We start from the raw sequence: 16370 nt of genomic DNA, 5'->3' as shown, positions 1-16370 counted from the left end.
CAAATTTAACTTATAATTTGATGATATTGCATACACCAAAATCGAAACTATTTTCTGAAAATTATGAAACGAACGTAAGTTGTGGGGAGGGCCAAACCTAGTGAGGGCATTGAGAATCACGACAACAATGCCTCTGTTGTCACTCCGCCCTGTTTTGGGCTGATTATCCCCTTTCGTCGTTATGTCATCGTAGAACGTCCTTGCTGCAAGCTTCACTAACCTTTCCAATTGACCCGTTCAAGAAATCAACATAAACTAAACTTTTTTAAAAAAATAAAAGGCAATAATTTTCTTGCAAATTTTGAAGAATGGGACCATTGAATTCAAGAAAGTAATCGCTACCGCCTAACACCGACTACTTGCCCTTGATGCACGTGTATGTGAATTTATCATCCATAGCTTTACTACTCCCCATACTCGCTAGAAACTGTAAAGAAAAAGAACACCAACTCCTCCATTTCTCCCAAGAACTTTACCAAACCAGTCAAATACGTGAAACCAAAAGTAGCCGAATACATGTTATCCCACACAATCGAGTGGAGATAAACAAAGTGATGTTTTGAGAAATGGTTGAATTGATCGGACACAAAAGGAAAGGGCTTTTTCAAGTTTTGAATTTACGACCGAAACTCGTTGCCACCCATATTTCTCAAATTCTCAGACTCATGGAGTACTAAGGCGCACTACAGATGCTTGACAGAAAGTCTGAACAAGACTTGTATTTTCTCATATCACTATGTACAGACTTACATCGATATTTATAGACTGCCAATTACATTGTATTGAATAACAGAAAATGTTCTAGAATATACACAATCAGTTATTCCTTGTGAATGACATGGCTAGGAGGTGATTTCTCTATTGTGCGTCTTGGTTGTTCATGAACCTGTCCAGAGAGCTTGGCTGAGTCATTTGCTGAAGCTGCCTTAATATCCCCCCTCGATTCAAGCGGGACATGTAGGATTGTGAGGCTTGATCGAAGAGCAGAGAACCTTGCAACAGAGAGAGGTTTGATAAGAATGTCAGCCAACTGGTCTTTACTCGAAACAAAGGAGACTTTGAGCATCTTGGCAGCCACTCGTTCTTGCACAAAATGAAAATCCAATTCAACATATTTAGTACGAGCATGCATAACAGGGTTAATAGACATATATGTGGCCCCAATATTATCACACCATAAGTTGGGAGGTTTGTTAAGGAAGATCCCAAGTTCTTTTAAGAAGGACTAAAGCCAAATTAATTCACAAGCTGTATTTGCAACAGCTTTATATTCTGCCTCCGTAGATGATCTAGCAACAGTGGGTTGCTTTTTAGAACCCCAAGATATAAGATGAGACCCAAAAAAAAATACAGAAACCTCCAGTTGATCTCCGGTCATCAGGGCAACCAGTCCAATCTGCATCAGAGAAGGCCTTGAGTTCCAGGAAGGAAGTGGGTGAGAAATGTAAACCAAGGGTGGGTGTATGACGAAGATAACGGAGAATCCTCTTGACAGCTTGCCAATGAGGAAGACGAGAGGAATGCATGAACTAACAGACACGGTTGACAGGAAAGGAAACATCAGGTCGTGTGAAGGCAAGATACTTAAGGCTTCCTACAACACTATGATAGATGTCGGTCTTCAAAAGAATTTTCATCAAAGATTTTGAGTTTATCAAAGATAGACATAGGAGTGTTGATAGGTTTGGAGAGGTGCATATTAGTCCTAGTTAAAAGGTCAAAAATGTATTTAGCTTGTGACATATACAGACCCGTAGCATCTCGGTGGACCTCTAGACCTAGGAAATAATGTAAGGCACCCAAATCCTTGACAGGGAATGCTAAACTCAGAGCAAATATGAACTCAGTAATTAAAGATGGTTGAAATGCAATAACCACAATATCATCAACGTAAATGAGGACATAAACTGATTTACTAGAAGTAGACTAAATTAACAAAGATGAATCAGATTTAGAACCAATAAAACCAAGTTCTAATAGTTTAGTACTAAGCTTAGAGAACCAAGCCCAATGGGCTTGTTTCAAACCATAGATTGACTTACGCAATTTACAAACATAAGAGGGAAATTCGGAGTGAACAAGCCCTTGTGGTTGCTGCATATAGACGTCTTCCTCCAGGTTCCCATGCAGGAAGGCATTCTGGATATCAAGTTGATGGAGGGGCCAATTATGGTACAGGGTAAGGGAAAAGAAAAGACGAATTGGTTTAACAACAGGGCTAAATGTCTCAATATAGTCTAATCCAACTTGCTGATGATAACCCTTGGCGACCAGGCGAGCCTTGGGCCGCTCAAGAGTACCATCAGCTTGTCGTTTGGACTTTAGGACCCATTTGGATCCAAGGACATTAAAGCTTGGAGAAGGTGGAACAAGGTCCCATGTGTGATTATGGAGGAGGGCCTGAAACTCTATGTTCATGGCAAGACGCCATTCATGGAACTTGAAAGCTTTTGTGAAAGAGGAAGGGTCTTCAGGCACTGGAAGAGATTCGGTGAGGGAGAGAGAGGGTTTTGTGGGCCACGGGATAGTGTCGTCAGAGCGTACAAGAGGCCAATGGATGTGAGCTTGAGAGTGGGTAACCATGGGATGAGGGGGAGGAGCACGAGGTGAGGGTGGAGAGGAAATAACAGAGGAAGGGGACGGGTCATTAGGGTTTGTATCAGGGGAAGGGGATCTGCCGAGTGAAGGGGATGAATCTGAGTGAGTGGGTGGGCTAGACGGAGGTAAGGAAGTAGTTGGGTGAGTGGGCTGAGAAAGGTTTGAGGAAAGCCCAGTAAAAGAGGGAGCCATAGGAAATGGGAGGGGCTGTGAAATGAGGGGATGTGAGTGGATGGATGTGGACGGGCTATCCAGATTTTGAAACAGAAATTGGGTTTCTTCGAAAGTCACGTCCGGAGACACAAAGGTTTTGCCAGAGGGTAAATGTACCCTTTATGGTTTGAAGTATAGCCCATAGAGACACACAACTTGGACCGAAAATCCGTTTTATGGTGATTAAAGGGTCGTAGATTGGGCCAATAAGTAGACCCAAAAAAAAGTAAAAAGTAGTCGGGAGTGTGACCAAAAAGAACTTGGAAAGGTGATTTGTTTTGAAGGATGGGGGTGGGCATTCTGTTGATGAGAAACATGGCAGTCTGAAATGCCTCGATCCAATATGTGGTGGGAACAAAGGCATGGGCTAATAAAGATAATCATGTTTCAACAATGTGTCTATGACGTCTTTCAACTGTGCCATTTTGGGCATGGGAGTATGGGTAAGTAATGCGATGAGAAATGCCAAACTGTTTAAGTAAGGAGTGAAGGGGACAAAATTCACCGCCCCAATCAGTTTGAATTGAAATGACATTAGAGGAAAAGGAATTACTAATATATCGCAAAAATGCAAGAAAAATGGTAGGCACATCAAACTTGGCGTGTAACGGAAAGTACCAAATATATTTTGTGTAATCATTTACAATAGAAAGATAGAATCTATGGCTAGAGGTGGACAGCACAGACACTAGACCCCAAACATCTAAAAATAGTAAATCAAAAGGTTTTTGTGATCTTGATGAAGAGGGAGGATACGGTAAGGCATGAGATTTGCCTTGAGAACATGATAGGCATGAGGAGATCACCGACTTATTTGTAACTGGGAGCTGAAAATTGGTAATAGTAAAGGAAGTCATGCGAGGGGAGGGATGACCCAAACAAGCATGTCAAAGCTGTGAAGTGGTTCGTTCACCAATGTAGGCCGGAGGAGGTGGGCTGGAAGGAGGGAAGCACATAGAGGCCATTCCTAATGGGTCCTTGAAGCAGCACCGCCTGTGTACGCAGGTACTTCACAAGAAAACCAGAAGAGTTAAAATCAAAATAAACAGAATTGTCCAAGCAAAATTGACGCACAAATAAAAGATTTCATGCGATATTTGGAACATGCAAAAGTTTAGTGAGGAGAAATTTTCCAGTGGGAGAAGAAAAGTTAGCCATGCCAATGTTTGAAATTGGAAGTGACGACCCATCACCGATGCAGACTTGATCTGGACCATGATAAGGAGTGGAGCCAAGATTAAGGTTGGACAACTCAGCTGTAAAGTGGTTAGTAGCAGCTGTATCTGGGAACCAATCTGTATTGGAAGAAAAGGAGTGAGGCAGAGTAGTGTAATGCACAGCTAGAGCAAGAGGTGGTGTAGCCTAATAACTTTGATCAAACCGAGAATAGCAAGAGATAGCAGCGTATCTTGATTTGTGACAAATCTGACAAGTGGGACGAGAAGACGAGTGAGGAAAAAAAGGAGAGGCATGGGTGGGATTTAAGTGACCAAATCCACGACCACAACGAGGTGCACGACCGCGGCCACGGTATGGTGCATAAGAGGGAGAGGGTGACTTGACAGTGATATTATTTGCAGAGAGATTGGTATTAGACAAGAGATATTCGGTTTGATGAGTGAGCCGAGACTCGTGATTGAGTAAATACGCATAGACTTGAGAGGGAGAAAGAGGATCGGGTCTGGTTGTGATAGAGGTAACAAGATACTCATATTCAGAACTGAGTCCTGCTAAGAGATAGGTAATGAAATCAGAAGGAGGAAGTGGCTTCCCAACAGCACCAAGAGAAGTTGAGAGTGAAGTGGCTCTGTGAAAGTATTGAGTGATAGACTCAAAACCATTTTTAAGGGTGGCTAATTTGTATTGAATTTGCATGATATGGGCAGAAGTTTGAGCAAAGAACATTCCGTGTAGTTGCGACCAAATTTCACTAGAAATTTTACAGTCAAGAACTTGAGAAAGCACCGTATTGATGAGAGAGGAGTTGAGGACCGCAATTATGAGTTGGTCTTGGAGATGCCATTTTTTATAAGCAGGATTTGGTTTATTATCAACGGTGGTAGGAGGCGTAGCAATGGTGCCATCAATATAGCCAGAGAATTGATAACTCGTAAGGAATGAGAGAATCTGGGCTTTCCAGATAAGGTAGTTGTCGATAGAGAGCTTTTGGGTGATGAAATGGGTTGCGGAAGTGAAAAGGGTGGGATTTTCAGAGGCTTTTTGTTTTTCTGAGCTCATGGTGTAGGTAGGCAGAAGAGAGGGATGCTAGTCCTATTAGGCTCTCAATACCATACTAAGGCGCACTACAGATGCTTGACAGAAAGTCTTAACAAGACTTGTATTTTCTCTTATCACTGTGTATAGACTTACATCGATATTTATAGACTGCCAATTACATTGTATTGAATAACAGAAAATGTTCTAGAATATACACAATCAGTTATTCCTAGTGAATGACGTGGCTAGGAGGTGATTTCTCTATTGTGCGTCTCGATTGTTCATGAGCTTGTCTAGAGAGCTTGGCTAAGTCATTTGCTGAAGCTGCCTTAATATGGAGAGAGAACATAGCAAATAGATAAATTTCAATGCAAAAGAATACTACTAGCCAAAAGGTAATGAATCATAGCTCAAGATAAACCTTCTCTAATTATCAAACTTTGGTCATCTAGTCAAAGAAATTTAGAACAAAAATCTCTAATACCAATAATGTAAGCCAAATGTCCTTGTTTATGCTAGTGAAAAATCTCACTCATCTTCATTTATCCTTCTGATTACGCCACTCGATTTCTTTATCTTTTAAAAAGCCTAAGACACCAAGAACAGCAAAAAGGATCCATCCACCTGATGAACTGTCTCCGCCTCCACCGCCGCCGCCGCCACCTCTACCATCATGATAGGGTGGGAAACCAAATCCGCCGTCATCAAGTTTTGCTGCCTTCTCCTTGCCTGAAATGCATTAAACCATTATATGCTGCTATTTGAAATGATCTAATAAATCCCCAAGAGGGAATTCTAAATTTTAAAACAAAGTAAACCAGCATTTCTCTTAATAACTCCAACTGAGTTTTCTTAATAAAAATAGGATTAGAATTCTAATTCAATTCTAGAACCCAACAAAACATAAAAGCTGGATTGGCAGCATTCTTCTGGCAATCCATAGGCAGACAAATTTAACCTTCCAAATAAATTTTAACTCGAGATGCGCTAGTGGTTAGTCTTCAAAAGATTATCTTCCCCTCAGAAATTAGAAGATTCTCCTGCATATAGATCATATTGTCTAGTGCACCCCGTCTATGACATCTTAAACTACCCAAGTTTCCAAAAAAAAAAAAAAATCCAGTGGAAGGTTTACTAGATAATGCAATATAAGCATGTTCAACAAATGCCACGAAGTAAAAGCACAATTCAACAGAGAGAGGGCACATGCATACACGTATATATTACTGGATATTGCATAGCCACCAAGCTGAAAAGTCGGAACGATAATTGCCAAAACTATATCATAAAAAATGGAAAAGGAGACAAGTCTAGGAATTGAAGTTGAAGCAGCACAAAGTACAAGTAAAATGCGTGGCTTGTATACTTCCAGTTTTCTTGTTTGCATCTTCTTTTGAGTTTCAATATAATCCAACTTATTAAAACAAAGAACAGTTGAAATGCACATGACCGTTGCTATATAAGGTTATTGAAATAAACTGAGCAAAGGCAGCATCAGTCGTCTGGCTAGGGACATCAATGCACCAACTAATTCCTATGTAGTTTGGCAAGTGAAAAATATTGAGAAATAACCATTACCAGGAATGCCAGTAATTGTTGGAGCCTTCCGCGTCACGGTTCTTGTTTGCTCTGAAGTCGCTGCAGAGCACCTTGCATTCTGCAGAATGAAAAGTGCGGGAACAAGACAATAGAGATTCATGCATAACCAGATCACTAGACAGACATGCAGTAGCATAAATACCATGTAATGGAACTCCTATGCATCAGTGTATGGTTCCTAAATCAGGTATTCAATTGACTGATTTCTTCCCCACTCTTTTTTTGAATGCTAAAACTTGTAAATCTCAACCAGCATAGCAGAAAAATTTTACAAAAGAAACAGCCATATCCAGTTCGTGAAAGGTCTAAACTTGGGCTTGCCACAACAAATTTTAACTTTTAAGGTTATAGGAGGTGATCCAATGCAAAAAAGGCTATATTCTATCCAATAGCATGAGAAAATGCAGAAACAGACATATAATACAAATTATAAATATGCCAAAGCAAACATACCAAACCAACATGACAAACAACTGAACTAGATTGCTGCATTTGACTGGAACGCATTCTGGGCTGCCTTCTATCCACATGTGAAAATGGCATAGAAACAGATTTAGCAATACGAAGATGTCCGCTTCTATTATCAAAAGGTTGAAACTGCACGGGGACCTGGCCTAGATTAGACCTAATTAGCTTCGTTTGCTCCATGTGTTGACAATTTGTTCTCACTGTGTACAGAGAACATAAATGTTGAGTAGCATTAACAAATTATTTTCAACATATAAAACTTAAGCAGCTTAGTTGCAATAAAAATCTAATAATCTCTTCAACTATGTCTAAAAACAACTTCGAGGGAGCCAAAATAAACTTTTCTCTTCCTCATCAGAACATAAATTTGGACAACCAATCAGTGATAAAGAGTGCTATATATATACCTCGCTCTCATAACTAAGACTCGGTATGTCTAGGCACTTTACATATCTTAGGTTGTGTCAATTTACTTGCACGTCACCACATGCTCAAAGACAAAAGAGCTCATATTTAGTAGGTTCATTCTGTTGAGATTGATAATCAATTATCTTGTAGTTTGCAATCAATTACATATCCCTAAACTAAAAGTAATCATGATAGCCATATACGGTATAGGGGGCAATAGGACTTGCCTTTGAAATCAACATCGTTATGGAAATCTTATTTGACCTAAAAGATAAAGCTGGTTGGTCAAAGCAATTGTACATATGAACATAATAAGTAAGATGATGGGTTCAAAGAAGTAGTAGTCCAATAAAATGAAAATACAAGGGATAAGTGAAAAAAGAAATCGCTAGGAAACCAGATACTCTGCACATAATTAAGCCGAATATTCCTCTAAGTTCCAGATAATTTATACACCGTAGATTGTAAAAAAATTAATAGTGCCAGAAAGTATAAAGGAAAAAAATACTGTTTAACGGTTAAATTTTAAGAGAGGCTCTTCTATTTCCATTTCGTATGTTCTAATCTTCTGAAAAATAAACAAACTAATCCCAAATCTCAGTAATGATATGTAGATCGATGTAGAAATACTCACATAAATACATAAAACATACATGTTTTTGCAAGTCTGTCAATTAAATATGCATGTGCATAGAAATACCCATTGGTATGCAAGCAGAGATGCCTCGATGGAAGGAAGAAAGAGAGTGAAGTAGAAAGGAGATAGGATTATATATCCCTTGAGCCAGGCTTCTTTTGTTATTTTTATTATTAGTTTTTTAGTTCTAATATTCTGAAAAATAAATAGGGTAATTCCAAATCTCAGTGATAATACGTAGATTCATGTAGAAATAGTCCATAAATACATAAACCATACATGTTTTTGTAAGTCTTTCGGCATCTATTTACACATAGGCATGCATCCACAAATGGAGAGGGAGAGGGAGAGGGAGAGAGAACCTGTAACTGTGGTTATCGCTGGTATGCTAGAAGAGCCGTGTTGGGAAGGAAGAAAGAGAAAAGGGAAAAAGTGGGCAGGAGCCGCAGGAGTATTTGATATCCCTTATTAATCAGGCTTCTTTTATTATTTTTATTATTATATATTTTTTAAAGGCGGTTTGATTGTTAGTGCATTTGACTACGGCAAAAGGGGAGAGAAAATTATAACATAATATAACGTTCGGTGGATGAGAAAATATTGACTAGGATCGGACTGTCGCCGTGCGCATGCCACCTCCCAAAAGCAACGGCAGAATCCGATTCTCTGCTATGCTACGCCACTGCTACCCGGCGCACTTGCAGCTTAATTACCCATCTCCGACCATCAATCTCGCCTTTTTCACCCTGGCCCGATGTGCAAAACGAAGAAAAGCACAGACGTGATCGAACCCCAGAGGAACGCGCATTCCAAATCTCGCAAATCCTTCAAGTCTTCCCCCCCTTCGATCCCACCAGACCCCACCTCCAACAATTTCTCCAGCAACACCAACTTCAACACCACTAGTTCCAGCTACAATAACTACTGGTCCAAGTCTTCCGCCTCAAGCCGAGCCTCTCTCTCGAGCCTCAAGGACTCTCTCCCGGAGAACCCTCACGTCTACCAGTTCTCCGAAATCCGCGCCGCCACCAACAGCTTCCTCGCCAAGCGATTCTCCTCATCTTCCTCGTCCGCCTCGTGGCGTTGCTCTCTTCGCGACAAGGACTCCATCGTCTTCCAGCGCAAGCTCCGCCGTCCTATCGAATTACTGGAGCTACGAGACCGTGTCTTGACGATCGGTCGGAGCCACCATAGCAGCATAATCAGGCTCCTTGGCGCGTCTTTATCCGGGAATTACGTTTACCTCGTGTACGAATTCGTTGAAGGTGCGAACCTCGCTGGTTGTCTCCGGAATCCTAAGAACCCTAATTTCACGGTCCTCTCCTCCTGGCTCTCGCGCATGCAGGTCGCCACGGACATTGCACACGGCCTCGATTACATCCACCATTGCATGGGGCTGAACTCCAGCTTCGTTCACAACCACATCAAGAGCTCCAGCATTATCGTAACCGAAGAGTCTCTGAACGCGAAGATCTGCCACTTCGGCACCGCGGATTTGTGCGGAGAAATCACCGAAAACAATAACTCAGATTCTGCGAAATCGAAGAAGTCGGATAGTCGGGAAATTAAGTTTGAGGGGACAAGAGGGGACATGGCTCCGGAGTTTCAGTCAACGGGAATTGCGACGCAGAAGAGCGATGTGTACGCGTTTGGAGTGGTGATGTTGGAGCTGTTGTCCGGAGAGGAGGCCCTCAAGTATAGGTTTGAGGACGAGGGCTCTAGTGTCAATGGCGATGGGGGTGTTTATAGGAGGGTGAGCGTGATCGACACGGCGAGAGATGCGGTGGCGAGAGGTGGTGGTGGGGAGGGGAGGAGGTGGGTGGATAGGAGGTTGAGGGACTCGTACCCGGTGGACGTGGCGGAGAAGATGGTGCGGCTGGCGTTGGAGTGCATAGAGGAGGATCCGGACAAGAGGCCCGATATGGGTCGGGTTGCGGTTACGATATCCAAATTCTATATGGAGTCTCAGCAGTGGGCGAAGCGGATAGGCCTGCCCACGGAATTCTCGGTTTCGATGGCCCCTCGATGACATTTTGCCACTGGATTCCAATTTTGCCCCCCCCGCTTTTGGTTGTGTAAGTTGTTTTTTTTTTTTTTTCAATCTCCGGGAGTTCTTTAGTTTTAAAGGGAGGATTTTTTTTTTTTTTTGAAGAAAAGTAAATAAATATAAAATTTATATAAAAAAATTTTAATTTTTAAATAATAAATTTTATTATTTTTTTAAAAAAATGAACGGTACTTACACAATTTATCATTGTATTTAATTTTACTCTTGATTAATTTTTTTCAAACCCATTAATGGAGATGGAGAGGAGCCTGTGGACACTGAGTTTTATGAATAATAGGGATATGAAATGAATAACAGTGAGATGAAATGAATCGAGATGGTTTTTGAATAGTAATAAGATTTATGAATTGAAATTTATAAATAATAATAAATAATAATGACTCATCTCTCCATTCAAACCGATTTTGAATGGAATGTGAATAACATACGAAATTTCTTATTTTCTTGACGTCCTGTTCTGAGTTTAATCTATGATAACTATCTGCTCTTTGTTTATTGTTTGTGCTCACATTAGATGCAATGCTGAGAGCTATGATATTGTCTATTAATTATTTAAATATGGTTTTAAAATAATATGAGATGGAGGCCAATCCTAAAATCTTTGACCAAAGTAAAGATGGTTGAAGTCGGAAGAAAATTTAAATGATGGTGGCAACGAAAATACGGTAAGATATTAAAAATGGTGCCGAGAAAAAAAAGGGATGTGGAAACCGAAGGTTGGACCGAGCTTGACATTAGAATAATCAAATAAAGAAGAGAATAAGATCACAGGGTCTCTCTCGTCCTCTTTATCGTTTTCTTTTTGTTTTTCCGAAGAGTTATGATGGATGGAGTAGGGACAAAGGAACGCATTTGAATAAGGCGGTTCTATAATGGAAGGAAGCCAAAATCATTATTTTCAACTATTGGTATTATTCATTGGTATAGAAACAGTGGAATGGACCGACCCGTGACCGCCAGGAAATTACATAATAAGTTGTCGACAAGAGACTACTGACGAAATTGGTAAGGATCAAAAAGAAATTGGTAAGGATCTACAACCTTCATCAATTTCAACAGTGTGTGCTTCTGTTTTTTTATTTTCACTATATTCCTCTCTTATGACAATTTTCTTAGAAAGTAAAGAAGATAAAAGCTTGGGATCATATGGGTGTGAAAAATATTTTCTCATCGATCAATAACAAACAGATACGTAGGCAATCTATTTATCATTGAAATATACCCGCATGTATGAGAAAAGATACCCACTCTCCCTCCCATCTTCACTCTCCCTCTGCCGCCCAGCCCTCTCCTTTCTCTCCCTCCCATCTGCGACATTCCATGCCGACGGACCCACGCCGAAGCCCTCTCAAGCCCATCTGCACTCCTCCATGCCGAAGCCCATTAAAAGACTAACAAACCAGATAAAAGGACAAAAATGAAAAAAATGGTGAAAATGCTTCACGAAATAAATGGCAGCTTCTTATAATCTGTTTGAGTTGGCCAAACAAATGAAATCAGGTAGTGGGTTAATGCAATCAAGAGAGTCCTCGAAAGAGTGAGGACTACTCTTAAGTTTATAGGCTAGCAATTGAAGTGCTAAAAAGAGCAAGCTGGATGCTCTGATTTTTGTGTGCCTAGATGCATGTCCAGATTCAATTATTAGTTTGCTACTGATCAAAGTTCCATGCCAAAGACCAAACCAAAGACCAATGAAGGAAATTGAACAAAGTATAGACCAAACAAAAAAAATGTTTACCTTTCAAACTTTGAAGACGATGTTTTGGGACTTCCGTCGGTGTCGGCATCGAGGGTAGGTGGGGGAGGGAAAGAAATGAGAGGGCTGGGCGGGAGAAGGATAGTGAAGATGAGAGGGAGAGTGGGCATCTTTTCTCATATATGCAGATGTATTTCAATAATGAATAGATAGCGTACGTGTCTATTTGTTATTGGTCGGCGGAAAAATGTTTTTCACACCCATCCGGCCTCGCTTTTCTCAATAAAGAAAATCGACATATTCAATCAATTTAAATATATTTACATATATAGACTCAACATACATGTGCGCACTTGTTGTAACAGTCCGAATCGATTGATTTGTATTGGTATTCTAATCGGCAACCATGTGTGCCAAAGCTATTTCCGTCTATTTAAATTACAGTTTCACTTCTGATCGATTGGGCTAATCTTAGGCATTTAACATCCCCCAATTAAAATAGGACACGTAAGAAGTTTTATATTAGACACAAAAATTGGTCTCAACTAATTATACCAAGGAAAGTCATTTTCTCGATTTGAGAACATGAGAAGTTGAACATACAAACTTCACATTCTTCTTTGAACCATACTGCCTCTACACCAAATCCATACCACCGCCGCACCAAATTAGGTTCGTTGCCGCCACAATTAGAAAACACCGTTGCACCATCAAGCTTTGTCGCCCCCACGAAGCTCTTACTCCCCCACGAAGCTATGTCGCCCATTACAGTCTTCGCCCACCACAGCAACCGTCGTCGTCGACAGAGGTCACACCATCTCCTTCGCCATTCCATGGTTTATTTTTGCACTGACTTCTCATAGATTTTTTTTATTTTCCGTGGGGTAATTTGCATTGATTCATGTAAATTATACTGATTTAGCTAACTTCTTTAATCTTTTGGAATCCCCTTCAATTGTGGACTTCAAGTTCATGGACTTGTTTTCAAAGGAAATATATGCTTATATTGATGGGCTGCCCTTGTCACTTCACAAGTAAGGGAAGAAAGCAAAGTGCTCTTCAATCCCTTCCACTTCACGTCCCATGATAAACTTTTTTATGTTTTTTTTTTTGTACAGAGATCAAAACTCTACGAAGAACCAAAAAAAAAAAAAAAAAAAACAGAGTACAAAACCAACCTCAACGAAATGCTATAAAGGACTGGCCACCACTAACTATCATTTAAATAATTTTAAGTAAAATACGTGATTTAGCAATAGAAAAAAAATATCACATATAAAGTATTATTTTCATAATTCTAAATTTGAGAATAAGATCAGAACTCCCATAACACTTGAGTGTCACGACTTCGAGTATTACGTCGGCAGCGGCTTCGACGATTTCGAGTGAGGAGGATTACGAGATTTTTAGTCTAGTCCAAGGAGAGAGGGGCGAAGAGGGGGTGGTTTTCGTGCAAGATGATCTAGAGATGAGCTTTTGTGCTAGAGGATGGGAAACGGGGGAGAGGGCTTCCGCGCAGATGAAGAGGGTGGGCTTTTATACTGTTCATCTAAGTTACAGACACATGAGAACTAAAATGAAAAGCCTATTTGTTATTCACCTATGAGAGCTGTTGTTTGGAATTTATTAGACGAACCAATTAGAATATGTTCTCTTAAAATTAACCATATACTATAATTCTTTTTTTTAAATCATCAATATAAATTGGAATTTCAATTGTAAGATGTACCTTCTTATATTTATTTTTCTGATTTTCTTTTTGTTTTTTCATAAAATAGAAAGAGGGAGATTGGGATGAATTGGTAAGTAACTTCAGTTTTAAAAAATGCGCAAGGATGTAATTTCGTTTGAGAAAATATAAATGTAAGCTTACTGTTTGTGGAAGCCGGCGCACACCTAGTGCATTGAGTGAAGAAAAAAAAAAAAAAAAATGGGCGGTGTGCTGCGGTGTGCGGCTGATGCGCAGCACAGCCCCGTTTCGTTTTTATCCCTAACGTTGGTCGTATGTGGATCCGTCTCTAACCTGCGAACTTGGACGGTAACCCACCATGGCGGCGACTATGTTGCAGAAGAGGCTGCTCTCTCTCTTCGTCCGTAATCAGACTCAGCCCCACTCCGCTTCCCTCAAAGGTGCGCGCCACTGTCTTTACCTTACATTGGAAAACCCTAGAAATGATGCTCTCTATAGTTCAGTTATGACCGTGAGTGTTTTATCTGCTTAAATTGTATCTGGGACCATGAATTTCTTCTTCTTTTTGGGTCATTGGGAATCACGGGTCTTGTTATACTGTCTCCGATTATGTTCTTGTTATTGGGTTAGGTTAAAGTCTCGTGTTCTATGTCCGCTTATGGACCAAAACTGAGGAAATTGAAATAAATAAGCTATGCATTTGAAGCCTTGCACTTTCTTTTTTAGTTGAAATATTGTGAACATGTAGCTAAGACGTAGGGTCCGTTGTGTTCTGCTAAGAATCGTTCTCAGTGTGAAAACTTTGCCCACTGAGAACGAAATTGAGGATTCTACAAGGAAAAAAAAAAAAGAATTAAACTTTGGTCTTTTCCTATCTACTAATTCCTTGATGAGTGAGCTTGAAGGGCATTTTTCATCCTGAGCAGGAAGTGGAAGTTTCCTGTGGTTTTTGTTCATCATTAGTATTTTTCTCCAAGAAGCAAACTTTTTCTTGAGCGAGTATAGGAATTGAGAAAGGAGTTTAATGAAGTAGTTGTGTTCCCAAACAGGTCCTAAAGCTAGAGGTATAGCAAATGGTCAAGGTTTATTGGTTCTCTTTTTCATTTTAATGTTTAACAATCCTGTCTTATGGATGGACTCGGACACCTGGGAGAATAAGACCTCATACGCCTGATTCTGTTTGGACTTTAGAGCGGAAAATTTTATCGTTATTGTTTTTCATCTCTATGATTGCGCTGGAGACTTTCTTAGTTGCGTATTTCCTGCTTTTTTTAAAAAAGGCTGGGTGTCTAAATTGTGTTTGTTTGTGTGGATTTCCCCTTGTTGATGGCAGAACCTTTTTGGCAACTTCTTCCTTCAGCAACTGCATCCTTTAGCAGCTCCCAAGTTTGTAAAGGAGAGATTCAGACTCAAACAAATCCAACCAGCCATGTTAATAAGGATTCAGAAAATCATGAAGCTGACAGTTTGAAGCCTGATGGCGATTCAGCTAATGTTCCCTCCAATATACATAGTAATGACAGTTCGACTGTTAAGTATTCTGCCACTTCAAACTTGAAAACATCATCAAGGCATGATCTTGCAATGATCTTTACTTGCAAGGTCTGTGAAACAAGATCCGTCAAGACAGTTTGTCGTGAATCATATGAGAAGGGAGTAGTGGTGGCTCGGTGTGGCGGGTGTAATAATCTACACCTGATTGCAGATCGTCTTGGATGGTTCGGAGAACCAGGAAGCATTGAAGATTACTTGGCTGCTCGCGGTGAGGAAGTGAAGAAAGGTTCTGTTGATACCCTGAATTTGACACTCGAAGATTTAGCTGGAAGGGAACTTTGAAAGAATTATACAGCAGTACATCAGAAAAGGTTTCTGTGTTATGTTTTACTTCATCTCTGAACATTAGTCTGATTTTGCTTTGTCAAAGGCTTGCTCATTAATTTTTTTTTTTTTAAATCAAGTTACCTATTCATAAGTCCAAAAACCACCAGAAAATGCTTCCGTGGTACGGATAGCATCCGTACCACGGAAGCATTTTCTCGACCTGGGTATATATTAAAAATGTTGAGCTGTGTGTATGTTTTCTTTTCCTGGTCAATGCTGTGATTATTGTATCCATTTGAACGAAGATGGAAAATGTCAACATGAGGCATCCTTAATGAACACGTTGCTTTCTTGCTAACATGAAACATCGTGAGAAATGCATTCTGGTTTGAAGATGCCATGAGAAAAGAATCCTGCGAGTTAGCAGCAGTAGCTAACTTTCCCAAACCAGACCTTATTGCCAATGATCTGGATGGTACTGTTCTGTTAGCATGAAGGCCATCCTTCACGTCCCATTATTGGGTTGGTTCCCAACAAGTAGAAAGAATTTTATGCTTATTATAAGTCGGTTATAAATACACTACTTATTGAGAACATCTGAACATTAATATGTTTTTATGATAGTGAATGTGGTGAATTTTCACATTGATGATGTATTTGGTTTATCAATAAACAGATTTGTAAATAAATTTCAATTTGAAATGGGACAGCATTGTATCAAGCATGTATCACCACTCTTCTATGAATGTGACAAACTTTTCCAATCGAGTCATCCTGACTTGGGACAAATATGACAAGGAGCTGTTGGACGTGGAAGGTGTCGGAGCTTGAGACTTGAGAGGCCAGACTTGTGAACTAAACGACTGTCGAATGATGTATATGTAAATTAGAACGACAGCGTTTGTTGTAGACTGGGGTGTAATAAATCCGGTTTTGTTCATTTTTAAAACCGAAT

At 40.1% G+C, this 16370-nt stretch overlaps 3 protein-coding genes across 3 annotated transcripts; 2 read left to right on the top strand and 1 right to left on the bottom strand.

The window, feature by feature from the left end:
• Nucleotides 1-631: 631 nt before the first annotated feature.
• On the bottom strand, nucleotides 632-7753 carry LOC108997117. Its single transcript, XM_035692165.1, has 5 exons — nucleotides 7731-7753; nucleotides 7081-7295; nucleotides 6607-6685; nucleotides 5653-5757; nucleotides 632-1083 (listed from the first exon to the last, which is right to left on the bottom strand). The coding sequence occupies exons 2-5, from the start codon at nucleotides 7273-7275 to the stop codon at nucleotides 821-823; spliced, it is 642 nt and encodes a 213-aa protein (XP_035548058.1). The 5' UTR covers nucleotides 7276-7295; nucleotides 7731-7753; the 3' UTR covers nucleotides 632-820.
• A 749-nt stretch (nucleotides 7754-8502) lies between these two features.
• Nucleotides 8503-10266, top strand: LOC108997115 (lysM domain receptor-like kinase 3). Its single transcript, XM_018973248.2, has one exon. The coding sequence runs from the start codon at nucleotides 8895-8897 to the stop codon at nucleotides 10167-10169; it is 1275 nt and encodes a 424-aa protein (XP_018828793.2). The 5' UTR covers nucleotides 8503-8894; the 3' UTR covers nucleotides 10170-10266.
• Nucleotides 10267-13830: 3564 nt separating this feature from the next.
• On the top strand, nucleotides 13831-15756 carry LOC108997016. Its single transcript, XM_018973090.2, has 2 exons — nucleotides 13831-14034; nucleotides 14928-15756. The coding sequence occupies exons 1-2, from the start codon at nucleotides 13953-13955 to the stop codon at nucleotides 15428-15430; spliced, it is 585 nt and encodes a 194-aa protein (XP_018828635.1). The 5' UTR covers nucleotides 13831-13952; the 3' UTR covers nucleotides 15431-15756.
• The last annotated feature ends 614 nt before the right edge of the window (nucleotides 15757-16370 follow it).

The sequence above is a fragment of the Juglans regia genome, chromosome 7, assembly GCF_001411555.2.
Source record: "Juglans regia cultivar Chandler chromosome 7, Walnut 2.0, whole genome shotgun sequence".
NCBI lineage: Eukaryota > Viridiplantae > Streptophyta > Magnoliopsida > Fagales > Juglandaceae > Juglans > Juglans regia.
Note: the sequence above shows the minus strand (reverse complement) of the source record. Positions and strands in the feature narration are given on the sequence as shown.